We start from the raw sequence: 25,385 nt of genomic DNA, 5'->3' as shown, positions 1-25,385 counted from the left end.
TCCTGTCCACAAGGCTATTAACCGCGTTAGGGGGGGGGGCGTAAGTTGCAAGACAGCCCTCTTTAGTATGGAAGGCCTGTGTCTAGGCTTTGACAAGTTCCTCAGGCATTCAGTGTGTGACTCGACGCGCCTGATCAGGGACTGTCAGAAGATACTGGTGGGCCTAGAAGTTTTGTATAGCCGAAAAGCCGGCAGCGAACCAATAAGAAGCCGAGCGGCCTTATGTAGGCCGAATGCTTGGGTTGGTGACTTTGTGCATAAAACAAACAGCAGGGAGGATTTCAGAGATGATGATTGGATTCAAAGGGATGTCATATCGAGTTCGGGCCGCACACGGTCAGCAAAAGAGTCGTGATCAGAAGTGGTAGATAAGTGGGAGAGAAGTGGAAGAAGTGAGAGAGACGTTGGAATTGAATTGACGTGGGAATCATGTTTGTTCAACGGAAGGAGCGACTGCTGATATTTCAATGTCTACCTCGAGGAAGGCAGGCAATTGCCAACTCAAACAATTACCAAGTCTGCGCTGGATGCAAGACCTTCCCATACTGCCCCAGGACTGTGGGAGTAGGGCACTTCATCAATAAGCCTGAGGATGATTTGTATACCTACTAACTACTGGTAGGGTCTGTAGAATGGTTTCCTGGGGCCGAGAGACCGAGGCGACTAAAGAAAGTAGCCGCAAGACCCCGTGGGATTTCCATGGGGAAGTGGCACGAGTGGAAGTCAGGAGGACATATGCTCCACTGTAGACACTTCCGACGACAACACAGTGCTCCACCCAAATAACTAGTCCGGGGTAGAGTGACATCAAAGTGCAGTGATTGCTTCTGGTCTCGGCGGTTTGTTCTTCCGGACAGGTCAGGTACCATGCAAGTAGGACGTTAGATATCCATCCTCGAGCGATCCGTCGTTGACCATCCCTCACCAAGTCGTCCATTGATTGTCTGTGCTGGTGGGTTCTTCTTGTGCATAGCAGTCTCTCAAGATGGTATGATTCAATGTGACCTACTCGACCACCTCCTCACTGACTCACTCTCTAGTCTGCTCAAAACTCCGCGGGCATTCAAACCCTACTTGATGTGAGCTCGACCTCAACTGGCGACTGCTGCGCATTAGATCACTAACTCTTGCTGCAGGCCGAAAAAGAAGCTCAGAAGATTGTTCAGAAAGGTAAAAGTCATTCTGACCCTGTGCATCGCATATCACTGACACCTTGATAGCTCGAGAATGTACGTCCAAACCAATCGATATCAGTACCCTTGTTGAGCCACTCCCTCTGACATTCCACCCCTCCTTATAGACCGAACCAAGAGAGTAAAAGACGCCAAAACAGAAGCCCAGAAGGAGATTGATGAGTACCGAACCAAGAAGGAGGACGAGTTCAAGAAATTCGAGGCAGAGGTCCGCCCGACCCATAAAGACCATCTTGGTATCCCCGCAAACTGACCCCTCCAACAGCAAAGCAGCGGCAATCAGAAAGCTCAAGATGATGCCAGCAAAGACGCCGATGCCAAAGTCAAGGAAATCGAAGCTGCAGGCAAGAAGTCGGGCTCCAAAGTCGTGGACAACCTGATCAAAGCAGTCACAACCCCTACACCTGAAGTTCCCGATAAGGTCTCACACGAGCAATGAGACGATAGAGAGACTGTGACCACCCACTACAATAACTCTGAAAGAATTGCCAGGTCTCATTGGCCCGGGGTCTTGAATCCTTGGATGGTTCAGGTGGCTGTGGCGGGGAATTGTTGGGCGTAAGGGACTACTTGTACAGGTTGAATATAGATCAATTAGTGGATTACATTATGACGATGAAGCTTTGGGGGACCAGGACCAGAACCAGAGTCAATGGCACAAAGACAAAGTTCTGCCCTGCATGAACTCCCAGGGTAGCTGAGTAAACTGATCCATGGCCTCGATTCTTGCTTCCTGATAATGATGCTCCAGGCGCATTGACGAGGCTGAGCCACAGCCTTGCAATTGTTGCCGCAACTGACACATGACGTACGCATATATCGTGACATACAAAAATATCCCAACCCAGAACAACATTTGTTCCTCGCCACATCTCTCGACCAGCTTCTAACCGAGCCAACTACAAGATCAAGCAATTTGGAAGCTCGAGTGACTCCGCTGGGCGGGGGGTAGCATGCCATGGAGTGCCAGAGGGCTCCATGCTTTTCGAAATGGAGCCCAAGTCATGAAACCAACATGGCCATGCAAAGCATCTTACCGATTTCGCTACGATTCTCGACCACAGTATAGGTTCTCATCGAGCTCGTCTGATCAGCCACCTCGGAAAGAACCTCATGCAGAAGAGAGTGCAGCGAGCGGGCAACCCCGCCAAACATCCCCGTCTCAAGACGACTTGTCCAGCCAAAGCATCAGATGCGACGACCACACAGTCTCCCCACTCAACACGATCCAGCTCCTTTCCAAAGACACACAGGAGGACCTAAGCCCTCTACTCACAACATCTTTCTCCCACTTGCAGAAAAGCTACCAATCACCAGCTCACCCTATTGTCCTGGCGCATGGGCTTCTTGGGTTTGATGAACTTCGACTAGGCGTGGCGGGCCGCTATCTCCCACCAGTGCACTACTGGCGAGGGATCAAATCGGCATTTGCCAGCCACGGCATCGAATCCATTAGCACGGCAGTACCATCAACAGGGTCGATCCCCGTGCGCGCTGAAGCACTATACTCACAGATCGCGGATCAACTACGTGGACGGACAGTCAACATTGTCGCGCACAGTATGGGCGGCTTAGACGCTCGATGGCTCATCTCGCGTCTCTGCCCGCCAGCATCAGACTTTACCGTGGCATCATTGACCACTATTGCCACACCGCACCGCGGCAGCTCGACCGCCGACATGGTGTTTCGCGATATTGGACCTGACCTACTCCCACGCCTGTATTCCATTCTCGACAAGCTTGGCCTGACCACCGATGCCTTTTCGCAGCTGACCACTTCTCATGTGACTCAACATTTCAATCCAGTGGTCCCCAATTCAGCGTCGGTCCGCTACTTTAGCTACGGCGCTTCCGCCACGCCTCATCTATTCTCCGTTTTCCGCGTCTCTCACGATCTCATGAACGAAATTGAGGGTCCCAATGATGGGTTGGTCAGTGTCCGTAGTGCCAAATGGGGTGAGTACAAGGGCACCTTGGTTGGAGTGACTCATTTGGATCTCATCAATTGGACAAACCGCATCAAGCACGCTGCCGCCAAAATGGGTCTGGTCGAGCAAAAGTTTAATGCCCAGGCGTTTTATCTCGGCGTGGCCGATATGTTGGCCAAGGAAGGTTTATGAGTTGGGACGAGTTTTCTTTTGGAAGAGACGCTTGAACGGCGATTCGCTAGCAAGAGCAATATTGATACGACCAATCTTGTGCGATGAGAACTACGTAATATTGTTTTATGTACAACAAGACTTGAATGTGTATATTACCAATCTTATATATATGCCATCTAACTAGAAATGCTTGATGATGAATTGATATTACCAACCAGCAGGCCACGCATGATATATACGTGTTTCAACTTGTTGTGTTGTTTATGTCCAATGATGCAGATCATGTACTTCGTCATGTATATTCCCAAAAGTCTTTATAAAGTGGAACAAGAACGGTTCCTTCACAGTTCCTTCCTCCGATCCAAAGGTCCAGACCTCGCAGGACTTGCTTCATGGCCATCAAGGCCGCTCATCGCCGGAATTTGCGAAGACGGGGTCTGAGGCCGGCTGGATTTCTCCGGAGTAGACAATGAGACTGTGGTTCCATTCGTGATATACTGTCCGTTTGTGTTTGTCGAGTCTCGATTCTGTAGTCGACTCATGATCTTTCCCGCCGCATACGTACAGCCGCCATAGGCAAATCGGATCAGAGAGTCGCCGGTCAAACTGCCCACGATGAAGACACTCTCGGCAACTTCCAGGTCCTCGTTTGCCTTCTCCCTCAGACAATGAGCTGAGATGAGCTTACCTTGAGTCTTGTCGGTGTTGGATCCACGGGGTGGAAGGACTTGAGCAACCAGATCAGGGGAAAGATACTCCAGAGTACCTCTCCGTCCAACCACATAAGCAAAATTACCGACTTGTCGCTTGAATGGCTGGCCAGAGCCGATTTGGAAGGTCACTGTAGCCCCACTTTCTTGAGTGCACTGTTCGACGTTGACAATGTGCGCATTTGGTAGTCCCTCGTACGTCGCGCTCCAGTCCCGGCTTGAATCAAAGTCAGAATGTGTGTGACGTACTTTTGATCTCTTCCCAGAGACGCTGGGGTGCGACAATGCGGCGATTTTCATTCTCCGGTAGATTCCCGCATATTCTGGATAGGCTTGCTGATGGCATGCCCGGAGCGGAGAGGGTAATGTGGAAGGGGCCCACTTGAAGACATGGATGATCCTTTGGTGTTCTGAGCTTGATATGATGATATCTGCAGCGCTGAAGCCTGAGCCGATGACTAGAATGGGTAAAGGTTGTTCGCGACTCTCGACGCCCGCCAAGGTCGCCAGAGGCCAAAGAATCGGAGGTGGTTGAATTAATTCGCTGAATATTCCCGAGGCGAGCACCAGATTCTGGCAAGAAATGTTGTGCGAACCGATGTAGAAGGTATTCCCTCTCCGACTGACCTCAGACACGACCTGCGCATTTTGGATCGCCTCAGTGATGCCTACCTTTGTGGGATATGCGGCGAAGTAGTCTGCAACCGATCGCCTCGACGGTCTCAAGTAGACAGGCATTGACCGGCCATAAAGGCAGTGGTAATGCTGTTCAAAGGTGTAGCCTGGAAGAGATAGCATGCCTGCATAACTCAATGTCCCAATGTCCCAGCTGGCATCGACAGGATTATCCTCCCACTGCCCGCCCGCCGTGGAGGTTTTTCCAAAGACCAAGTGTGACACGGCTCTTTGAGGATCATATTTCCATTTGACACAAGTGGTCTTTGGCGCATCTTCTGTTTCTCCATATGGACGGATGAGGGTATCGAGGAGGACATTGATGGGAAGGGCTTGGGTCGAGTAGGAAAATCGCGATGCGGTGAAGTGGTCGGTCAAGAAATCGACGTCCAGACTGAGCAAATCATGATCCCAGCAGTTCAGTTTGTCGTGCAGAAGAGGGTCAGGGTGCGGGTGGTCCCTGTCATACCAGGGAATGTGTCCATGAAGAATGTAGGACAGAATCAATGCAGAGGGTCCATTTCCTGTAAAGGGTTGCAATTGTCAGCACCAATCATGATCAAGAGGTGAGTTCTGGTGGAAGCCTGGTCTGGGGAGCCTGAAAAAGAAATCATTTCTGGGCTTGGAGGCTACGAGCGACCTACCAACAATGACTGTGTTGATGTGTCTAGGCTTGCCATGAGCCATTGGAAACCCGTACATGTACAGGATTGGGTCATAATGTTGAAAAAGGCGTAATCGAGCAGAGGCGAGAATGGACGACTGCTTAGAAAACAGCACCCCGAGGGTGCAGAGGCCAGAGCGGAGTCAAACCACCCGGGAATGGATACTTGGGTCTGGTTCATTGCGGCATGACCCGTGCGAAGATTTTCAATCCGTCATGACTATAACAGAGACTGAATCATCACAAAAGGGCAAAGTCAAAAAGGCTCCACCGAATGGCTGGCGGCAGCGATGGCGTGCTTTGGAGAGGGTAACGTTGGATGAAGCGAGGATGAATTCTACACAACTATAGGTGGTGAGTGAGGTACGGTACATGGTAGTCCCAGGCAAGTCTCGTAATAAGGAGCTCCAGGTGTGGCCAATGCCTAGAGAGGCCCCTATAACGCCTGGGGAAGGAAAATTCTTAGGGCCGAGGTCCCCAAGAGACCCAGACACCCAGGCATCCACGACCCCCGCACGGCCTGGAATATCGAATGAGGGGTCATCAACACTCACGTGATATCAATATGTGTCGTTGGTGGTTCGAGAATCAGAAGAGACGGTGAGGACGGCTCTAGATCTCATCTTAGATTTTAATTTTACTTGCTTGAAGCTCCCATCAAATCATGTCTTCCATGAAGGAGGTCTCTTCTCAAAAAACGACGAGATCCCTTCTTTTGCATCGTCAGCTTTTGCATGCAACGCCATGACGTTCCCTGCCCACGAGACAGCATCTTCGTATCCGTCGCCACCGGATTCCCGACCATTGAGACCCAATTGAGTCCAGTAGGCCCATTTCCCTAATGCCTGAGGCTGACCGGCGGAATTGCTTGCCAGCTGAGACACTATCTCTGCCACTCTTTTCTCCAGGCTAGCTTCGTCCGACACCAATTCGACCGCTCCACCGGGCAATTGATCTGCCCGGTGTAGTTCTGCTAGTGCTAGCATTCGATATGTAAATGCTCCTCCCAGTCTTCTGGAAACTGCCGTAGCGGGTGATGTGCATGGAAGCCCTATTGATGCACCGGGGAGTCGAAACTGGGTCGATGCACAAGTCACCGGCAAATCCGTGGTCAAGGCCAACTGTGCTCCTGCTGCAGTGGCTAGACCCTGAATGACGCCGACAACAGGCGCCGGTGATCTTCTAATCAATGACATGACTTCGGCGCAAAGAGCGAATGTCTCCTTGACCTCGTCGTGGCTGAGGGTCCGTAATTCCTTAAGGTCATGCCCAGATGAAAAGACCGGTCCCTCGCTCCGTAGAACCACAACGTTAGGGAGTCCATGTCGATGCTCTTTCCATTTCTGCGAGTCCACAAGCCACCCGTACTTGTCGCTTGCAGCAGATCCACGATCTCGTTCTGCAACTTTGAGCTCTTCCAGGATCTTTGGCTTAAATGGGGGAAGAATCCGTACTTGTCCATCGGCAGGTGACGTGTTATAAGCATGAAGCTGATCTCGAAGATTCCTCAGCACCGCCAGGGACAGTGCATTGCGGTGGCGTCCGTTCCTCAGAGCAAGATACCCTGCACGAGCAGGTAGCTCTGGCCACGACATGGCTGTCTATTCTGAGGTGAATACGACACTTCCACCAGACGGTTGAGCCTCAGATTTGAATGCTTCCAGGACACGACGCTGAAAGATATGATATAATATCAAGAAGATAATACCAATATCGTCTCTTGAAAGGGGGAGCTCAAGGATTCATTTGAAGGTCGCTATATACCCAGGCACTACTCCGTAAGTCTAGGCACTAAGTCTAGCACTAAGTCTAGGCCGAGGGGCACTAAGTCTAGGCACTAAGTACCTAACCCAAGGTTTAAAATCAACCACACCTGCCCTCCGCATTGTCAGTCCACTCGCTCCTGCCACATTATCAAATATCAAATATCTATATCTGAACTTCACTTAGAAACGCGACAACACAACACAGCATGATATTCCTACATTAACATGGCGATCAGAGCCACTCTTCGTATATAATTGCTTCACTTTGGAGACATGCTATTGTCTCAAAGGCAGACAACTCCAACATCATGGACATGGTCGATTCCCCATACCATCTGCAAACCAACCATCTAGACTCCTGGTCAACTCAGTCACATGACAAGGCTACCATTGCGACGATCCATAAGGTCAGTGCCTCTCCTCCGAGTCCATCTATTTTCCACTGGCTTGTTCTTGTCATTGATGAATGGTTTGCGTGGCCAGCTCTTCGCGATGTCGATACTCGCTCTTGGTGCCCAAATCTCCAGGAAGAGAAAGATGAGAAAGTCGATAATGACACACAGACAAAACAGCTTGCCCGCCCAAATTCCACAACCATAGTACCTTTTCAATCGGTCGATCAAGGCGTGGCTCTGCACCCCCGATCGGCCTCGAGCTGCACTCCAGCTGGCACTACCGACCTGACCATAGAACTCTTGCTCGCTGATCGCCCCCGTTATCCCATCATATACTCGTTCTGTTCGTTGGGCCACATCTGTCCACGAATACATCATCTTGACCTGGTCGTGAAAACGTTCCGTCTTGACTCTGCCCGACCGAAGAGCAGCGATGGCTTTTCCAGTTGCCAGGACCAGATCGTCTTCTTCTGGTTTGGCAAAAGTTGTCATGTGTGCCGGAAGGACTTCAGGAATGCCGCCCACTCGCGTACAGACCACATAAAGTCCGCAGCTTGCAGCCTCCACAATGACAGTGCCAAATGCCTCGGTCAAACTTGGATGTAGGTAAATATGGCCCCTGACCATGACGTCTCGCACTTCTTCATGCCGCACTGGGCCAAGCAGCTCAACTTTGTCTTGCAACATCCGTCTCTCGAGCATTTGTTCCAGGTCTATGGCCTTGGGCCCTGACCCGGCGATGATAAAGCGCACATTCGGATGCGCGGCTAGAATTCTCGGTATCGCCGCAATTAAGAGATCGGTTCCTTTGTTGTAAAACAGCCGGGATATCACCACGATATAGATGGTGTCGTCAGGCCCAACCCTTTGAGGCAAGGGCCGGGGTCGAGCGTATCCGGCACTGTAATCCGCATTATATGTCTGAGGAGTATAAGATAGAGGTTGGAAATTCTCCGCCACCACCGCATTGGGAATAACTGATACCATCAAAGGGTCCAGTGAAGCTCGAAGTACGGTGTTCTCCTTGCAAGTATGACTGACACAAATGGCGTGATCAATGTCACTGAGCGTGAACTTGAGCAACTTGTTGGTCAAGATAGATCCAGCATCCGCAAAGCCAAACAGAGAATGGTCGGTAAAGACGGTCCGCAGGCCCATTGTCCGAGCATGTAGAATCGCTTCATGGCAAAAGCTGCTCAAACTTGCATGTCCATGTACAATCTCGATCCGCTCCCGAATGACAATGTTGCGAAAGACGGGGAAGAAGGAGAAGACTGTTGGAAAGGTTGACTCCCGGAAAATGACCAGAAATGGAACGTGGTAGACTTTAAGTCCGTTGGTGAGATATCGCACTCCAGTCCGCTCTTTGTACGCATGCGTGATGACTACCACCTTGTGCCCACGATCGATTAGCTTTGTTGAGAGTTGATAAATGTGACTTTCGACTCCTCCAGGCTGTGGGAAGAAGAAGTCGCAGACCATGGCAATATTGTAAGCCATCTCGCTGGATACCGTGGACGTACGGCGGCCCTCATGGCAGAGACCAAGGCCTTTGAGCGCGTACCATAAGTTGAGGCCTGTGATTGTCGATAGGAGATTGCGACTGAAGGGACCGTCTGGTTTCTTGAAGTCGCAAAGGAACTTGGCGTCATGTGGCACTCTTGCTCCGCCCAAGACTATTGAAGGCGGTGAGCAATTAGGCGGTGAGTCTCTCAATGAATTCTACCGGCCAAATCCCTTCAACTTTTTTGGTTCCTCCATCATTTCCACATCTTGCGACTCTCATCATTCTTGTCAAATTCCTCGTTGTCGTGCCCGATGCACTTTCAGTTAGCAATTCCACATGTCTCAGTTTTATACTCGCTACGTACCTACTGCCTCCAAAAAAGCTGCCCCCCGTCCTCAGTCTCCACAAGAGAAACGCAAGCGAGATGATCAACCTCAGCAAGGAAGAAAACACAAGAAACCGCGGGTTGATGTCGCAGAAGACGACGGCACTATTGTCGATGATGAACATCCACCTCTAGATACAGACCCCCGGAGTCCTCAGCCTCCTCCTGTCAGAAGCATCTTGAACAAATATCGAGTTACCCAGACGCCGCGACAAGGGGGCTCTGCAAGTGTCCCGCAAAATCTAGACACAAACGCATCTGCGCCGGAAGGGGTCAAGGAGTCAACACCAGACCTGAAGACTAGAAAGCCAAAGAAGCAAAAAACAAAATCCTCCTCCATTGTCCGGGAACAGGCCAGTGATGGGGGAGATGAACCAGACGAACAAGACAAACGGCATGCCTCAATCTTGTCCAAGTTTGAAAAGGCACGAGCATCAGAACGAACTCCTAAAGGGCCACAGGATTCTTCAGACACATCCCCACCTCCTCAGCTACACGGCCTAGAACCCATCCCTCAGCCTGACCAACCAGACATTCTCCCCGAAAAACCAAGCTATTCAGTTCTTCCACAATGGCAGGAGCATGCCTTGCGACCTTCTCCCCAAGAAAAGAAAGATTTTGAGTCGTTGGGTCTTTCCGGCACAATTTTGCAAAATCTGTCAAAGAATGGCTTCCGTGACGCCTTCCCCATTCAAACCGCAATGCTACCCTTACTCCTTCCTGGTCCCAATAGATACCCTGGTGATGTCTGTGTATCGGCCGCAACCGGATCAGGCAAAACCCTTGCCTACGTTCTCCCACTGGTCGCAAGCCTGCAAGATTTGGCTTGCACGAAGCTGAGGGCCGTCATTGTGGTTCCCACTCGTGAACTCGTCAAGCAAGTCCGCGAGCTTTGTGAGATGTGTGCTGCCGGTACCTCACTAAAGATTGCCACGGCCGTGGGTAGTAAATCACTCAAAGAAGAACAAGACATGTTGGTGGAAGAGAAAAGAATATACAACCCTTCTCTTTTCCGGGAACAGCAAAGCAGTCTCGTTGACTGGCATTCATTTTCTCTAGAGAAGCTAGCAGAAAGTACTCGACGCATTGATCTTCTTGAGGACTTGGGCTTCATCGTCCAGCACCGGTCCAAGGTGGATATTCTGATCACCACTCCAGGACGACTTGTCGATCACCTCCGGTCCACCCCGGGCTTCTCCCTCGAGCATGTGGAATGGCTCGTTGTAGACGAAGCAGATCGCCTGCTCAATGAGAGCTACCAGGAATGGATCGAAGTGGTTGCTCCAGCATTAAGATCTCGAGCTGCGAGCAAAACTCGGGATGACCTCCTTACCAAAATGAGTATGTCTCTCCCGCCCCGAAAAGTCACAAAGATCTTGTTGTCCGCCACAATGACTAGAGACATATCCAAGCTCAATGCCATCGGTCTACATGCGCCAAAGTTGGTTATTTTAGGAGGTGTGGATTCAGGACATTCTCAAGCTGAGGGGCTGAGTACATCACTCACAAGGGTCGCAGAGGACAAAGTCGATCAGAGTATCGCCTTCCACCTTCCTGCTTCCTTGGAAGAAATTGTGGTCCCAGTTCCAGATGGATCTGAAAAGCCACTTTACCTGTTGGCCCTCCTCGATCGAATCTCGAGAATCCCCGTTGTTTCAAACGATTCCCAAACACCAAATGGTAGAGCTTCGCATGGTTCGAGCTCAGGGTCTGAGTCTGAATCAGAGACCGAAACCGACTCTTCCTCTGATGCCTCAGATAGTGTTACTGACTCAAGCGACGACACCTCCTCAGACGAAGAAGATACGTCGACTACTGAAAGTTCATCCCCGCCTGCGCACAAGATGCAGAATAAATCCCAGTCCCGCTCCAGTGTCCAGTCTGAGACAAACTCGTCTCAAAGAATGAGCCGTCAGCCACGTACCCTGATTTTTGCCAGGTCAACAGCTTCAGCAACACGGCTTGCAAGACTTCTATCCCTGGTGAGGCCATCACTTTCGAACCAGCTATCAACTTTGACTCGAAGTACAACCTCGTCAGCTTCTTCGCGTCAAGCACTATCCGCGTTCCGCAGTTCCAAGATCTCCATTCTCATCGCGACCGATCGGGCTTCTCGCGGCCTGGATGTTCCTGGCTTGGAGCATGTGGTGTCCTACGATATACCCAATAGTGCACTCACTTACATTCATCGGGCTGGGCGCACCGCGCGAGCTGGTCAAGGAGGCTATGCATGGTCTCTGCTGGAGCACCGTGAGGCTGCTTGGTTCTGGCGTGAGATAGGTGGAAAAGGCGACAAAGCTACTGCTCTCAAAGGCTTAGATTCCAACACACAGTCCATTGACCGACAATCCAACATCAAACGGGTCAATGTGAAGGTGGAGGATGAAAGCTTACGTCAACATTATGAGAAAGCCCTTGAGCAGCTAGGCACAGAGGCCCGTGGCTCCTGACGCTTACCCTCGATCTCCACGTAACAGGTTGCAAGATCACTCTTCCTCGGCTCAGAGTTTTGCATCTCACCCACGGGTATAAACATGTAGCTTACGATCTGTTACTGAAAATGAAGAATCGATAATGTGGATACACCAACATCAGGGCTTGACATTGTATAAACCGGCCAAGGGTGATGATGAAAAGTAATCAAAGTACATGACAAAACTCAGTGGGTGAAGGCGTACTTCCAGCTTCGAAACACCCAATTGAAGTGCATCTGTGTGTTCATCAATCACGTCAATCTTTTTCTTTAGGACAAGAGGTGGCTGCCGACCAGGTGAAGCACTGCATCAGCAGTCATCTGCGATAAGCAGCTCCGCTTTTGCCCATGCAGACGGGCATAATCAGGTCTCATACTATCACGAGTGACAATTGGTGAGAGACGCCAGAGGTCTTCGACTGCACCTGTCATCCAAAGTTGCAGGAATGGTCGACTATAATTGGAAGCTATGGGACGAATGAGTCAAAAAGATGAATTTTCCACGGAAGCGACTTGGAGGACGGATCAGCTACACGATTGACCGCCAGTTTCGCTGCGTTTTAGCTGCTGCTGTCTCGCGATCAAGACATTGTGCAATGCGAGTGAAAGACACCTCTGGCCAATCCGTGGTGCAGAAACGCCAAATCGGCTGATTATCAATATCTTCGTCATGACGCTCCCATCCCCGATATGGCCTTGTCTAGTAGATCTCATAGGAGTGGCGTCTCAATTCCACGTTGCAAGGATCGCCCAGAAATTATAGCTTCATACATCGGTGACCGAGAACACCGTGGGCAAAAGCAAACCAAAGCAGTTCCTTTGTTCGGCTCACAGACTGAGTATGTTCACCACAGGATCACCCCTGAAGTTGAGGTCGGGTCGAGCAACCCAGAGAATTGTCAAGAGATGTCTCATGCCCCTAAACTCCGGGGAGAGAGCTAAGTGGGACTCGCTCGAGGTCACGGAAAGCTTTGGAGCTGATTTTGAATCCATTAACCAGGTGCCTGGTATCTGCGTGCGCTTTTTGTTGAAGGAGGTGGGCCTGGTCACAGGCTCGGAGCCACCGGACACTTTGCATGGTCCGAAGTTTCGTCACCCTAACTTGATGCTGGGTCAGAAAAGAATCCATAAATGGGTCTGCATCTACTCAAAATGATGGGCCCACAGTGTTCAGGGAATGTGTTGGTGATCACAAGGACTACTTCTCTATAAGCTGTGAAAGCTGCACCGATCTGTCGGCTTGTTACCACCGATCGATCATCGGTAAGCACTCGGCCTCGTAAAAGGCTCAGTGGAGTCTACATTTTCAATAATACGAAGCAATACATACTTGGGATCTACTCTTCCAGTGACATTACCAATGGCGTCTTGGTTTCTTGTTGTTCCTTGATCCATTCGATAGACGAGGTGGAAGAAATCCTTGTTTGACCAGATCGGCCTTGGAGGGCTCGTAAAGCACTCCAGAAGACGAGTAGTTTCTGAGAAAGACGAATTTCTGTTACCATCTCACAACCCTTTAAATCAACGAGGGTGAAAGATTTACCTCGTCCAATCGGTGGTTTAGTGTCTCAGATTGGATGACCGATCACCTGTGGATCCCCCCATTTCCAAAGGACTATGGTGACTATCCACTCTACCGTCGCAAAATTCATTCATCTTTTTCCAATCCCGGGGCAGATACATGCACCCATGCTCAATCCACAACCGCGGGGGAAGAGTCGAGAGTTTATTGCCTACCCCGGAAATATGTGATGTATCCTGGTTGGGTTTTGCAAGGAAGACCCAGTACATTTTGTACACACGTACTTACGTCCTGGCATATGGTCCAATCTAATAGAAATCATGGGTACAAAACTTGAACACCCTCACTCCACGATACACGAACAAAGGCAAGGTCCAGCATGAATGCACGAGCCACCCGATCAGTCATCGTCAGGTCAGGCAAGCTCTTTGAGTCAAGCTGACGCCCCTGAACTGAGGATACTGACCATAAGCAGGAGGCATCTCGAACAAGAAGAAGAAAAGTCTCCCAAGAGAATAATGACATAATTTGACCGAGAAGCTACGACATATGCAGATTTAAATACGATCTAGAATCGGTGTAAGGAGTCTATTCAAGGCCCACCAAGGTGTGATAGGAAGTTGCCAATTCAATCGCGATTTCATCAAAAGTATGTAAATCAATAGCCAATCCGACTGGTCGTCGACCCAGCCTGATGTCTTGATTGTCTCGGTCGGGAGACTACGGCAAAACCCCATCACAAAGAAGCAAATAGAGTAAACCAAACCACCAGACCATACTCGTAGTGCCAGTCCCAAATGCACCGACTCCACTCTATACGGGGTTGTACGCATATCCCATCAGCGTGGAACATGGCCCCACCCACATTCCCCCTCTTACGGAGTACTCTCTCGTCCGGACCATCGACAGAAATTCCAATGTGGATGTGGATGTGGATGTGGATGCTGGACATTCAAGCTTTCTGCTTCCCACCTCAGCATTCTCAGCACAGGTGTAGTCAGCGCTGACCAATGAGTCAATTGCTCCGCTTCCAGAATCCGACCACATCCGAAGAGGGTCGGGTGACTGAAAATGATGGTATTAAGTTTTGGGGGGGAGTAGGCATAACGACAATGATTTGATTTCCCATATTGGGATATCTTTGAGTTTCCCAAGGTGGAAGACAAGTTGTCGTTGCACCCAGCTTGGGTTCCATTGTAAGGGTAACCCCCATGTGTCTCTTGCATCTCGGCGTTGAACGTGGTTTCAACCGGGGAGGCGCCGGGTGGTGGAGGCGAGTATAACGAGTACTTACGGAGTACAGTGATAAGTGTATGTATGGGTCGGCAGACAATTCAACGCAACACACCGTTGGCCGTTGGCCGTGCCCACCGCCACAAGAAAATCCACAATTGGTATCGCCATGGCCATGGCTATGCGCATTGCGCGCCCTGGTCCTGGCCCCCCCCCCCGGGAAGCTCCACCACCACCATACCCAACCCATACCATACCATGTCTTCCTTCTGCATCATGGATCCTCGCTTGCTCTTAGTTCTCATGCGTGTCGCCTGGAGCTGCAAATGTTAATGGCTACTCTATGGTTTCTATGGTGGTTTGGAGCTGCAAGAGCCCCAACTATGGAGTACAGCTCCCCCCCTTGGTGTATGAGTAAAACTCCCAAAGCACATACCAAATATGACTCGAGGTTGGCTGAGTGCCAATCTTAGGTTTTAGGTACTCATGACGGCAACCTCAATGATGCCACCGATTAGGTTTTGATACAAAGCCACTACTCAAACAAGCCAATGTCGCCAAAATCTCCTTTCTCAGGTTGTTATGATCATCAAATCAAATGGTGAAAATGACCCTCTTTCTGAGTTCGGGTCACGATTACTATAACTTACTTGACTGACTGACACTGACATTGGTATGTGTATGTTGAGATTGACGACTTGGAATAAGGCTGGCATTTTGGCGTTGTTTGACCATGTTGTGTACCTCAGCCTCGAGCTTACTTACAGTATGTATCTCTTCCCCGGTCCCTTTACAATTGGGTACAGCTCTAGAAGTAAAAAATATAAAATTCATGGAAAGAAACATCCTGACATCGACAGACCTTCGTGTAGATGAAACAACAACGGCATCATCACACTGGTTCTCGATTTGGAATCTCATAACCAAAGGGATGAATGATACCAGATCAAGACTGAACGAGGCAAATTACATGACTTGAGCGAGGGTCGACTCAATTGGAAGTACATAAGTAGAGTACTTGTACAAGTTATGGTCTCTACCGAGTTCAGTTCTCCAACACAGACTGTCTCTCGTGAGTTGCTGCTGAATTGATTCAAAAAGAGCCTGATTGACGCCACAAACTGTGACAGCCACGAAGCCTCATTCACTCTACACCGTCACCCCTGACGAGTGACGACGTCGGTGTGGTGGAATATGCGAGGAACCCTTCCAATCTTCGTTTATGATAAGCCAAACCAACATTGGAAACAACCCGATGTCTTTGTTGTTTTCCCACGTCATCCAATCGCTGCTGACCTGACCCACCCCGCCACTTGTTTGACCAAAAAGGTAATCTGTTCATCCAGCGAGAGCCTCTGGCTCATTTTCCTGTTCCTGTTTTCCAAAGTGTCTTTACTGTCTTTGCCTATCACGTCGCAGTAGCATTGGCTTTCTGTCAAACTTCTAGTCGCCCATTCGTGAATTGCCATCTTGAACTAGACGTTGGACCAGATCTCGGCGTGCCAACCAAACCCAGCCAGCCTTAGACTCTCTCCCCACACCGCTTATCATGATGATGCCGTTGTGGCGCCGAGGAGTTCCTCCATTTCACTATGAACCAGCCCTGTATTGGTGGTGGCCATTCGGGATAATTCTCCCAGTTGCGGCACGCATGCTCTTTGCGTGTTAATACGTGCACACTTATTGCCATTCCAGCAGCATTTGTGACTCTGTAATTCATGTATAGGCCTATTCGCGGTGTAACACTGTGGCTGCTTAATCGACAGGCGCAAGCCTGTCCTATCGGCGGCTTCAAATGCTGGTGCCGACGACCCTGTAGTTCGTTTGCTTTTTGGTTGTCGTTCTGGCCTATTCTTTCCGGACGACACTTCCCCCTTCCAGACAATGCGGTCCGGCTGTGGGCCTATCACCGTGACACAAGTCCCTGGGCTTTGCTGCCACGGTGCCACCTCATCACAGGCCAAAACCTTTTCTTCCCTAGGCTAGAAACAACACTCAAGGGAACGACGTCACCTCGCCCCTTCCCCCTAGATACAAAGGTGATCAATCTTTCGCGTCACCATTTGCCTTGGTCCACTGCCCTCCATTTTTGGGTGTTCGCCTGACCCAATGCGGTGATAGGACTGAAAGAAGGAAAAAAGACCGGTCGACTGGGCTGGACGGGCAATCACGTAAAATTAGCCGGCCACCACAAATTCAAGAGAGAGGACCAGCGCTTGCTTCCAATGCAATACTCCAAAAGACTCGGATTGCGCCAAGAAATGAGTAGCAAAGACAATGTTCTTTTGACTGTGAAGATGAGAGGGAAAAAGTATGGTAAGCGCATGGAATGGTACAGCTTCGGCGTGTTGCTAAAGATGGTCTTTTCGACCGTTGCGAAATTCAACGCGCACAGGTGTGTCATTCGCCCAGATAGCGGGTGGTTGCAGGATCCATTGCCCTGGAGTGCGCAATGAGTCTTCCACTGTCCGTTCGGATTTGCAATAGGTCGTTGCTTTCGCCGCAAGTCTCAGAATGCAATCGACTAACTATTTGCTTGTGCTCGAGAGTCAATCTCGGTACTCTAACCCCGAAGCCAGCCCCACGTGCAACATAAGTCTGGGGTCAGGGGATCTTGTGTCCGGACACAGTGGAGTGAGAGGGCAATTTCCTTGGTTGTCATCCCCGTGCAACAACCAGTAGTGGCTCGAGAAACTGGAAATCATGTGTAATGCCTGACATGGGAAGAGCACTGATGATGCGCAGCCATGGAGCCTAGCAATGGGCAGTCCATTGGTGGCAAACACGCAGTGCGATCGCTTATTTATCGGCTCATTGATGGGTAACGCTTTTTCCCGATTCGTTGTCCGTACATCTAGTGGGCACTCCAACTCCTTTAGTTCTGTATCCAATCCTCATGGATCACTAGGCCGGTTATGTGCCGTCTGCGCGAGCAAAAGACAGCGCTTCCCAGCATGCAGGGCTTTCAACGCGTCACCATTTCCAAGCAATGCCCAATGCAGGGAGACGAATGGTTGTGTTACCGATATCAGTATCGTTGGGCGATCAGCTGAGAAAAGGCCTTCGCGCATTTCTAGCTCTTTCGCTCGAATAAGCATCGATCTTGACCCCCACGAAGATGATTTCGTAACCACCACGTATGGGGTCTTGCGTGTTGGGTTGCACTCGAAGCCGCCACTGACCCGTGCGTATGGTCCACTCGCCTAGATCACTCTGGCTGCTTTGCCTCTTCCTTTTCTTGGTCGATGGCGCCGATGACAATCGACTCGTCTGAATAGGCGGTACAGGTAAACTTGCTCGTGATGTGGTCGAAGATGATGCTGTCGACTGGGTCGAGGGGCCTGCTGGTCCTTGGCGAGTCTGAGGCCGTCTTTGATGAGTGACCACTTGGGCCCGCGTAGCTCTGGCGCCAGTATCTTCACTCATCACATCCGATTCGGATTCGGATTCACTTGGGTTCACCGAAGGACCGTTCAACATGCATTGGCCAAGCGGACTTTCCCATTCCACCTCGTATGATTCGCCGTCGAGCGTGATCTCCGTGGCTTCTTCGAACCGTACTTTGACACGATCTTCACTTAGGGGGGTGTGGCCAGGACTGGCAGACTGGGATGAGCGTCCCCCTGAGAGCATCAGTAAGCCCAGCGGTGCGTTAGTGGGAAGATTCATCTTGTTAGCCACCACCTGAAACAGAGACGAGATCCGTGCCTTTGTCAGGTTGTGAAAGTCCGCTCTCATATCAGTCAAGTCGAGTACCGTATTCTCACCTCCCACTTGGAGCACCATCTCGTACGATGTATCGTCTACGAATGGTCTCGCATAATACACCCAGCCGCTGTTATTGGGCTTGTCACCTTGGATCACGTCGTCGTTCGTGACGGACACGCCCGAAGGCTTGACGTCTTCGAGGCGGAGGCAAATTTCAGACCTTTGCCTCAACACATTGAAAGTGATCTCGTGAGCAATGATCTTCTGCTCCAAGCCACGGAGATGGAAGTAACGGCAGTCGCGTAGCAATTCTGCTCGGTGTGAATCATTCTTGATGTGTAGAGGGTAGCCCCTTAGCAGATGGAGGAGCTCTGCAAAGATCTCAGCAGACCGTCCCGGTACATATGGTGGAGTGATTGATGGGGGTCTGAGAAGGCCTCGGCGATCGAGCCCCGGGAAGACCTCGCCAGGTGTTGAGAAGAAGACGGCAAAGCCCAGAGAGAAAAAGTTGGGGGAATTTCCCGGCTCTGAAAAGATGTCTTTGGGTATTTGAAAATGTTTTTCTCCAATTTGAATGAAGATCTCTGACTCGAACAACTGGTCGATGAGGCGTGGCACTGCAGCAACCGTCAGCATGAAACAAAGGCCAGAAGATGAGCCGAACCTTACAGCTGTAGAACTGAGCGTCGGCAAAGAGCTTGACAAAGTGGCTGCCATCCAATGGCTTCACATAGTATCCTTGAAGGCGAGTCAATGATGCGTCAATGAATGCATGGACGCAACCCACCTTGAAGGTGACGTGCAACATCACGAAAGGTAGCAGGATCTCGATCAATGTACAGTGTTCTCACGCCACCAGATTCCTCATTTTGTCTGATCTGCTCCTCAAAGAATTGCGTAAAGTACGAAGGAGCTAGTCGAGGTCAGCGCAAAGCGTTGCAGTAGAGTCAAATTCGGGCCTTACCATCGGATGAAATAGATGCACCCGACAACCTGAATAAATCGGAGCCTATCTGGATGGGAAATACCTTTTCTGGGGGAAGAATCGACGGAGGATGGCCTGACGAGGTCCTGGTGCCTCTGCCTCTGGCAGAGGCTTGTGACGAGGCGGCGGGAAGGGGTTGGGCTTGACGTGGCGTGGAACCTGACGGCTGACGGACTCTCCTGGTGCCTCCTGAAGGGCCAGTATTCTGGTGAGCCCGAGAAGTGCTAGGGAGTTCTGAAGAGTTTGATCCTTCGTCAGGCGAGGTAGGGCCGATGCCTGACATCCGCTCAAAGGTTACGGAACGAGGATTTGAGTTGATAGAGTCGAACTCGGAACCAGACAAGGTACCAAGTTGGAGAGATGGTTGGTTAACTGAGGCCTCGCTAGGCGGTGACACTATAGACTCGGCCTTGCGTTTCAAGGCAGATCTCGGGTGCAAAGGCTGAGCAAACTTGTTCACCGAAACATTAGCATTACCATCACTAGCAGGGGCCGAGCCGGCCAGGGATTTTGGCGATGACGTTGGGTTGGTGGGAGATGTCGACAAGGTGTCAGTGAAGCGACGCGTGGGAGGAGTGTCGATATCGAGGAGAATCTGGATGTTTTCGTTGACCAACTCTCCAGTAGGGACATATAATGGGGATTTCGGGGTATAGAGGTGCGGTCTAGACGAGGTATTCAACGGCTGAGCGCCAAAGCTTGGGGTAACTAGGTTATAGCCGGTGCCATGGGCTACAGTAGTAGGAGAATGGACTAAAAATTGCTGAGAGTCTATGGTACGAGCAGTGGTGGCGGGATTCTTTGGGCTCCCGAGGAGCAGTGAAGGTCGCGTGTCCGGGGAGGGATTAGCGGTGTCAGCAGTCTGGGCATCAGGGTAAGAGATGACGCAGGGAGGATAGGTGATGGACGTGGGGACTTTCGGCGCCTCTTTGGTGATTAGTAGCTCTAGGACGGGAAGCTGGGTGGGCCACAGGGCCAGGAGCATGTACGTGAGCACTGGTGTTGGAGTTGGAGCTTTGGTGTCGAGGTTGCGCTGAGAAAATGGGGATGGCTGGGGACTTGGGCTCGGTGTCAGACATACCCCAATAGGTAACATTGCTTTCAAACTCTGAAAGGAGCTGTGGGTCCGACATTACTCAAAACGAGAGCTGGGTGAGCCTGTTGGACTTGTGCTGTGAGGTCTAAACAGGGTCTGCCGACCACGGTGTGCCGACCACGGTGTGCCAACTGTCAGTGGACAGTACGGAGTAGTGACTGTACCACGCAGACAGATAGCGTGTCGAGCGAGGATGGAGCAATAATCCGTGCCCGGGCTGATAGCCCTGAGTTACTTCTGGGGTCTTTGTTACGCGGCAGCCTCTCGAATCGCAGCCGCCACAAGTCAAGTGTAATGCGGCCAGGTCCACCCTTTGACCGGCAGACGGGAGAGGAGCATTAAGCCAAAGGCTACTATGCCACCAGCGAGGGATCGGTGTGGGCCGATACCTTTGTCACACCCTTTCGTTTTCGTGGGATTTTGGTTGCGGGCCTGGGTGCGTGGGTGGAATTATTAGGCTCTGGACTGTTGGCTGGAGGGTACGAGTCGGAGTCAGCAGCAAGTCATCTGTTGGGCTTTGGTCAGTGCCCGTGGGTCCTCAGAGCCTCGGAGCCATACCGGTGAGCTGGTCGAGGCTTTGCCTACGAACTGTAGCGATACAAGGTGCCGATGGTTGAGGATCCGACGGCTCTTGGCCCAACTGTGCGATGAGTAAGCCCTGAGTCATGGCGGGAGGAAGAGCCCATTGGTCATGGTGGCCTGACAAGTTCAAGAGATGAGTCTTGTGACGCATGTCGATTACCAACAAGTTCAAGTTTAGAGTCGGCGCCGGTCGAAGTCAGTCTCGAGGACGGCAGTGGTAGGCGGGAAAGGGGGGACAATAAGGAGGACAATGAGAGTGATGAGATTGGTGATGATTATGATTTGGAGGGAAGAGATTGGGGGGATTGGGGAATGGGGAATTTGGGAAATTTTGGAGGGGAGGGGGTCACTGGCTGTCATAGAACTGGCAGGCACAGGTAATGGGTACGTACCTGCCGGAATAGTATTGTTGCCAACACTTTATTTTACCTGGGGTAGGAACGCGTGCTTCAGGTAGCTTCGCAACCGCCTCGCACCTGCCTTGTCGGTTTCTTGCCTAAAGCACGCGAACTCGTGGACTACGCCTTGGAGCGCCTTGGGCGTTGTTGACTAGCGGTAACCTCGTCCCAACGCGGCCTGCGCTTGATCGATCCGTCAGAGTCAATCTGACAAGATTCCCGTCCTAGACAGAGTCTGAGATTAGGTTGTGTCTGGCTCCCACGGAGTAGGTCATATTCAACGATGATACACGTTTGATCGACCTCAAGTGGATCAATGACGTGCCTGAGCCAAGGGTTGATATCGCCTCGTACCTGAAACGGCACGAACCAGAGTGAGATGAGATGAGGTTGACGACATACGATGGTAGGCGGCATCAGCCGTTGGGACCTGTTGCGATGGCAGAGGCCGCCAATGACAGCTCAGACGACAACCATAGGGCTGTCTCGATAGCGGTTCAGCAATGTTCTGGAACGATGTCGGTGGCGCCGCGGATTTGAGCGAGCCAGGGCCACGACAAGCTGGACAGATCGTCCTCTCGCAGCCTACAATGAATAACGGTCGTCTTGTCTTGGTTCGATGACTTAGTCCAGGTCGGTTCCGAGACCAACGTCAGGTGGGTGGCTTCGACTTGTCCCGCTGTCTCTCCGCTACTCAATCTCAACCGAGCCAATCCTGGGGTAGGTGATATGCAGCTACTCGGCCGTGTCCCAAGTCCTTGCAGAGCCGATGGTGTCAATAGAGGTGTCTATCAAGAAACGAGTTCACCTGCAGGACCCTAGATACCAGTCACGAATCCGGTATTTATCCCTTTTTCAAGAAAAACACAAAGGAGAACTGCTGGAATGGGCCTTACGAACGTCGATGGCGTAGCTATGGACTACATAAGCAGACAAGCGAGCTGGAATCAGCTGGCCCCCAAAAGTGGTTGCTAACATTGATCTATTGGTAAAGAGGTGGTAGAGCATGTGAGATTGGCCCTCATTCCCGATCCCCTCACTGTTGTGGTTGCCTCCCAGACCCCAAGGAAGGCCAGTCGTAACTTCAGATCTTCCACAACGCAAGTCGATCATCCGGTCAGCATCTTGCCATGCTTTGAATGGTGGAAATGTCGACAAAATCGACTGAACCAATGGCAGCTAGAAGCCCGTGGTGAAGGAGCGGTCAATGTCCACGATCTTCTTGGTAGCTCTCTTGTAGGCATCTTGTTGATGAATGCGTTCCACCCATGCCCATATCAACGGGTAGTTTTCTGGGCTCATACCCGACCTCGTTTGTCCGGCTTCGAGGGGAAACGACAACATCATATCTGCTGCTGTCAGATCCTTGCCACAGAAGAATTCACCGTTACCCGGAGAGGTTTTCAGTTGCTGTTCCAGGAAGTCGTAGTGCGTAATTAAACTGGGCGTGACGAAGCCGCTGTCGATTTTGTTGGCAACTCCATTAGTGATTGGCTTGATGAAGAACGGAACCGATGCGTTCCTGATTTCTACTCTGGTCAGGAACAAGTCCAAGGAGCATACATTGGCCTGATCGAGAACTTACTTTGCACGACCAATGCTAGAAGCATTATCGGCATCAAGCTCCCCTCGGCATAATTCATGAGCATTCGAAACCTGATCCAGGATTCTGATTCGCCGCCAATCTGTCCTTCCTTACCATCCACATATCTTGGAGGCGTCAACCACTTGCCGTAATAATCACATAGATACTCGGCGATGGCGGCAGACTCTGCCAACACGATGGGCTCAGTGGCACCATGGGGCAGAATCGTCACCACGGGTGATTTGCCGAGAGGGTGGACTTGTTTCAGCTCAGGGGGAGCAAGACCTGCTGCAGTTCTTTTGTACAGTTTCAATTCATAGGGGATCCCGATCTCTTCGAGAAGCCATAAAATCCGGTGAGAACGAGACACTTCCAGCCTATTCGTGTGAAAAGCTATAGATCAACACCTGTTCACGGGGGAGCCTGGGGGCCTTTGAGCCTGAGGGCCCTCAACCCACTCACCAGTGTAGGACAATCTTGGGCTTAGTGTCCGCACTATCCTTCCCGGATGCCATGATAGCAAGAATGGAGTCTTGGCCCCTGAGTCTGTCTCGGAGGGATAGTCGAGCGAGAGTAGCGAGGTAGCAGCTGGGGGCCTGCCTTTCGTCGAGAATTTCTGACAAAAGACCGTCGATTTGCCTCTAGGGTAACTGGCAGCGTTGGCAGAGCCAGTACTGTAACCCTTTCTGCCTGTCTAAGAAGGTCCAGTTTCGCTCAACGAACTATGTGAGGCATCAGTGTAATCAATATACCTAAGACAGGCACGTCTCGCAGGCGAGTATGACAATATATAAGAGGAAGAAACGATGTGTGATTTGAACTCGAGAATCGGATCTCGGGGAATGTTACTGGATGGAATGAGGCTCTGGGGAGTGCAAACAGCATGTAACAAGGAGAATCAGATCGCTATCGCTGGATATGCGAGCCAAAGGTGGGTGGGTGCAGAGGAGATTGAGGATAACGGGCATCTTAGCTGGATTCGATGACTCGTGACCAAGAATCAAGACCAAGCCTCGTCGCTAGCTTCCTCCTGAAAGCTTCTATGTAGCGCTGTCCGAGGCTAGAAGTACTTGCCCCATGATGCAGCCAATGACCGATGCAAGGGACCTACGAGTAAGGTACCTTAGGCACTGACTAGGTGACCATCTTAAGTATGGCCCCATGCCTGGTTTAAGCATCAATGTAAGGTGTTTAACCATTGAAACAGCCTAGAAGGCAACCCCAAATGCTCCAAGTACCTACTTAGGGCCAGAAAGCTCCCCTCCCCCACCCTCAGCTCTTAAAGATAGTGATGATGGCCCCTCAGCCTTTAATGACAGTTGAAACCACACTAGTTGTCCTCCTTCAGGCCAGGTCTGCAACATCATCTGATTATGCCAGCGCAGCTAGTATTGATGAGATCAGAAGTGGAGAGTCTACTCAATCATGATGCCTGACTCAGCTCACGCTCGTCCAGCCGACGGACCAGAAATCATGGTCCCATAACTCATGCTTCTTGAACAACCTGCGTTCTCGCCAGAACCCAAACCCCCAACAAGCCAGCCCCGAGAGCGAGTGCACCTCTGATATACGTCTGCGAAGCCCACTCTTGCAGCAGTTGCAACACATGTTCACGCCGGACTCCCTGAATCGCACTTCCATCCATTTGACTGACCCTCAGCAGTTTGTTAATCCCCGGCATCATCCACACCCTAGTGTAAATTGGGATCGAAAGTGCCAGAATCGCGGCGACCGTGTACTCCCTCCACGCTTGTGGTACCAGGTATCCTGCGACTCCGTTACACACCGCTGAGGTAATGGTGAGCGGGACCACTAGCTTGCCGCCCGAGTAAAAGAGACTTGCTAGTATACGGCTGGATTCAGATATCGGTAGCGGCAGAATGGGAGGGAAACAAAGGCCAGCAGCACAGAAGCTGATGCCAGAGCTGACCAGGGCCGTGGTCAGACCCAAGGCCTGGGTCGTGCGAATTATGGTAGGATTGTCCATGCTGCTGATCGAGGGCTAAGATGGTGGAAGTCCAGAGCAGATCCACAAGAAAGCAACAATTGAAAACGATGTTGAGAACGGCGTGTATTGTTGCACGAAGCTACATTCGATTTCACAGGATATGCAATGATTGAAGATGGGAGCTTCAATTCCAGCGAGAGGAGGATAAATGGGTCCCTTGGGGTTCTGAGCTTTCTACCAGTGTTGTCTAGACGCCAAAAGCCTCTCTTCGACAAGGTTTGAGCCGTGTGGAAAGGCAATAACACTATCAACAGGCCAGCCAATGTTCTTGGGGTCCGTATGTCAGAGTGCGTTATCGCAATTATTGCACTTGTAATTCAATGGAACAGGTAGATAAGTGCTTCAAGTATCATATATCGTTGTAAATAGTCCAAGACCAACCAAATGTTATTGGAGCT

General features: G+C 50.9%; 9 protein-coding genes across 9 annotated transcripts; 3 read left to right on the top strand and 6 right to left on the bottom strand.

Annotated features, from left to right (window-relative positions):
* The first annotated feature begins 868 nt into the window (after positions 1 to 868).
* Positions 869 to 1,916, top strand: PV10_01101 (V-type ATPase, G subunit). Its single transcript, XM_016365264.1, has 6 exons — positions 869 to 988; positions 1,041 to 1,079; positions 1,137 to 1,170; positions 1,221 to 1,229; positions 1,301 to 1,401; positions 1,459 to 1,916. The coding sequence occupies exons 1-6, from the start codon at positions 986 to 988 to the stop codon at positions 1,630 to 1,632; spliced, it is 360 nt and encodes a 119-aa protein (XP_016228913.1). The 5' UTR covers positions 869 to 985; the 3' UTR covers positions 1,633 to 1,916.
* Positions 1,917 to 2,059: 143 nt separating this feature from the next.
* On the top strand, positions 2,060 to 3,474 carry PV10_01100 (uncharacterized protein). The gene has a single exon (XM_016365263.1). The coding sequence runs from the start codon at positions 2,147 to 2,149 to the stop codon at positions 3,311 to 3,313; it is 1,167 nt and encodes a 388-aa protein (XP_016228912.1). The 5' UTR covers positions 2,060 to 2,146; the 3' UTR covers positions 3,314 to 3,474.
* On the bottom strand, positions 3,441 to 5,476 carry PV10_01099 (uncharacterized protein). The gene is made up of 2 exons (XM_016365262.1): positions 5,325 to 5,476; positions 3,441 to 5,204 (listed from the first exon to the last, which is right to left on the bottom strand). The coding sequence occupies exons 1-2, from the start codon at positions 5,380 to 5,382 to the stop codon at positions 3,637 to 3,639; spliced, it is 1,626 nt and encodes a 541-aa protein (XP_016228911.1). The 5' UTR covers positions 5,383 to 5,476; the 3' UTR covers positions 3,441 to 3,636.
* A 530-nt stretch (positions 5,477 to 6,006) lies between these two features.
* Positions 6,007 to 6,939, bottom strand: PV10_01098 (uncharacterized protein; the record flags this gene model as incomplete). The annotated part of the gene is made up of 1 exon (XM_016365261.1): positions 6,007 to 6,939. One exon carries the CDS (start codon positions 6,937 to 6,939, stop codon positions 6,007 to 6,009), a length of 933 nt encoding a protein of 310 aa, XP_016228910.1.
* Positions 6,940 to 7,297: 358 nt separating this feature from the next.
* PV10_01097 (uncharacterized protein) lies at positions 7,298 to 9,114 on the bottom strand. The gene has a single exon (XM_016365260.1). It carries the CDS (start codon positions 9,003 to 9,005, stop codon positions 7,482 to 7,484), a length of 1,524 nt encoding a protein of 507 aa, XP_016228909.1. The 5' UTR covers positions 9,006 to 9,114; the 3' UTR covers positions 7,298 to 7,481.
* A 234-nt stretch (positions 9,115 to 9,348) lies between these two features.
* On the top strand, positions 9,349 to 11,847 carry PV10_01096 (uncharacterized protein; the record flags this gene model as incomplete). Its single annotated transcript, XM_016365259.1, has 1 exon — positions 9,349 to 11,847. The coding sequence occupies one exon, from the start codon at positions 9,349 to 9,351 to the stop codon at positions 11,845 to 11,847; it is 2,499 nt and encodes an 832-aa protein (XP_016228908.1).
* Positions 11,848 to 15,762: 3,915 nt separating this feature from the next.
* On the bottom strand, positions 15,763 to 20,623 carry PV10_01095 (uncharacterized protein). Its single transcript, XM_016365258.1, has 4 exons — positions 19,298 to 20,623; positions 19,121 to 19,246; positions 19,003 to 19,071; positions 15,763 to 18,950 (listed from the first exon to the last, which is right to left on the bottom strand). The coding sequence occupies exons 1-4, from the start codon at positions 20,412 to 20,414 to the stop codon at positions 17,671 to 17,673; spliced, it is 2,592 nt and encodes an 863-aa protein (XP_016228907.1). The 5' UTR covers positions 20,415 to 20,623; the 3' UTR covers positions 15,763 to 17,670.
* A 1,645-nt stretch (positions 20,624 to 22,268) lies between these two features.
* Positions 22,269 to 23,902, bottom strand: PV10_01094 (uncharacterized protein). The gene is made up of 3 exons (XM_016365257.1): positions 23,442 to 23,902; positions 22,980 to 23,356; positions 22,269 to 22,923 (listed from the first exon to the last, which is right to left on the bottom strand). The coding sequence occupies exons 1-3, from the start codon at positions 23,492 to 23,494 to the stop codon at positions 22,574 to 22,576; spliced, it is 780 nt and encodes a 259-aa protein (XP_016228906.1). The 5' UTR covers positions 23,495 to 23,902; the 3' UTR covers positions 22,269 to 22,573.
* Positions 23,903 to 24,188: 286 nt separating this feature from the next.
* On the bottom strand, positions 24,189 to 25,116 carry PV10_01093 (uncharacterized protein). Its single transcript, XM_016365256.1, has one exon. The coding sequence runs from the start codon at positions 24,964 to 24,966 to the stop codon at positions 24,466 to 24,468; it is 501 nt and encodes a 166-aa protein (XP_016228905.1). The 5' UTR covers positions 24,967 to 25,116; the 3' UTR covers positions 24,189 to 24,465.
* Positions 25,117 to 25,385: the final 269 nt, after the last annotated feature.

This window comes from Exophiala mesophila (assembly GCF_000836275.1).
Source record: "Exophiala mesophila strain CBS 40295 unplaced genomic scaffold supercont1.1, whole genome shotgun sequence".
NCBI lineage: Eukaryota > Fungi > Ascomycota > Eurotiomycetes > Chaetothyriales > Herpotrichiellaceae > Exophiala > Exophiala mesophila.
This window is presented reverse-complemented; position numbering and strand designations above follow the sequence as displayed.

Coding starts and splice junctions, on each gene's coding strand:
- PV10_01101 (XM_016365264.1), top strand. Junction 1,080..1,136: donor GCATTCAAACCCTACTTGAT/GTGAGCTCGACC, acceptor CTCTTGCTGCAG/GCCGAAAAAGAAGCTCAGAA. Junction 1,402..1,458: donor TCAAGAAATTCGAGGCAGAG/GTCCGCCCGACC, acceptor CCCCTCCAACAG/CAAAGCAGCGGCAATCAGAA.
- PV10_01100 (XM_016365263.1), top strand. CDS start 2,147: ATGCCATGGAGTGCCAGAGGGCTCCATGCTTTTCGAAATGGAGCCCAA.
- PV10_01099 (XM_016365262.1), bottom strand. CDS start 5,382: ATGTACGGGTTTCCAATGGCTCATGGCAAGCCTAGACACATCAACACA. Junction 5,205..5,324: donor CATCAACACAGTCATTGTTG/GTAGGTCGCTCG, acceptor AACCCTTTACAG/GAAATGGACCCTCTGCATTG.
- PV10_01097 (XM_016365260.1), bottom strand. CDS start 9,005: ATGGCTTACAATATTGCCATGGTCTGCGACTTCTTCTTCCCACAGCCT.
- PV10_01095 (XM_016365258.1), bottom strand. CDS start 20,414: ATGTTACCTATTGGGGTATGTCTGACACCGAGCCCAAGTCCCCAGCCA. Junction 19,247..19,297: donor TGCATCTATTTCATCCGATG/GTAAGGCCCGAA, acceptor GACCTCGACTAG/CTCCTTCGTACTTTACGCAA. Junction 19,072..19,120: donor TGTTGCACGTCACCTTCAAG/GTGGGTTGCGTC, acceptor CTCGCCTTCAAG/GATACTATGTGAAGCCATTG.
- PV10_01094 (XM_016365257.1), bottom strand. CDS start 23,494: ATGGCATCCGGGAAGGATAGTGCGGACACTAAGCCCAAGATTGTCCTA. Junction 23,357..23,441: donor CCCAAGATTGTCCTACACTG/GTGAGTGGGTTG, acceptor TCACACGAATAG/GCTGGAAGTGTCTCGTTCTC. Junction 22,924..22,979: donor TCTAGCATTGGTCGTGCAAA/GTAAGTTCTCGA, acceptor TGACCAGAGTAG/AAATCAGGAACGCATCGGTT.
- PV10_01093 (XM_016365256.1), bottom strand. CDS start 24,966: ATGGACAATCCTACCATAATTCGCACGACCCAGGCCTTGGGTCTGACC.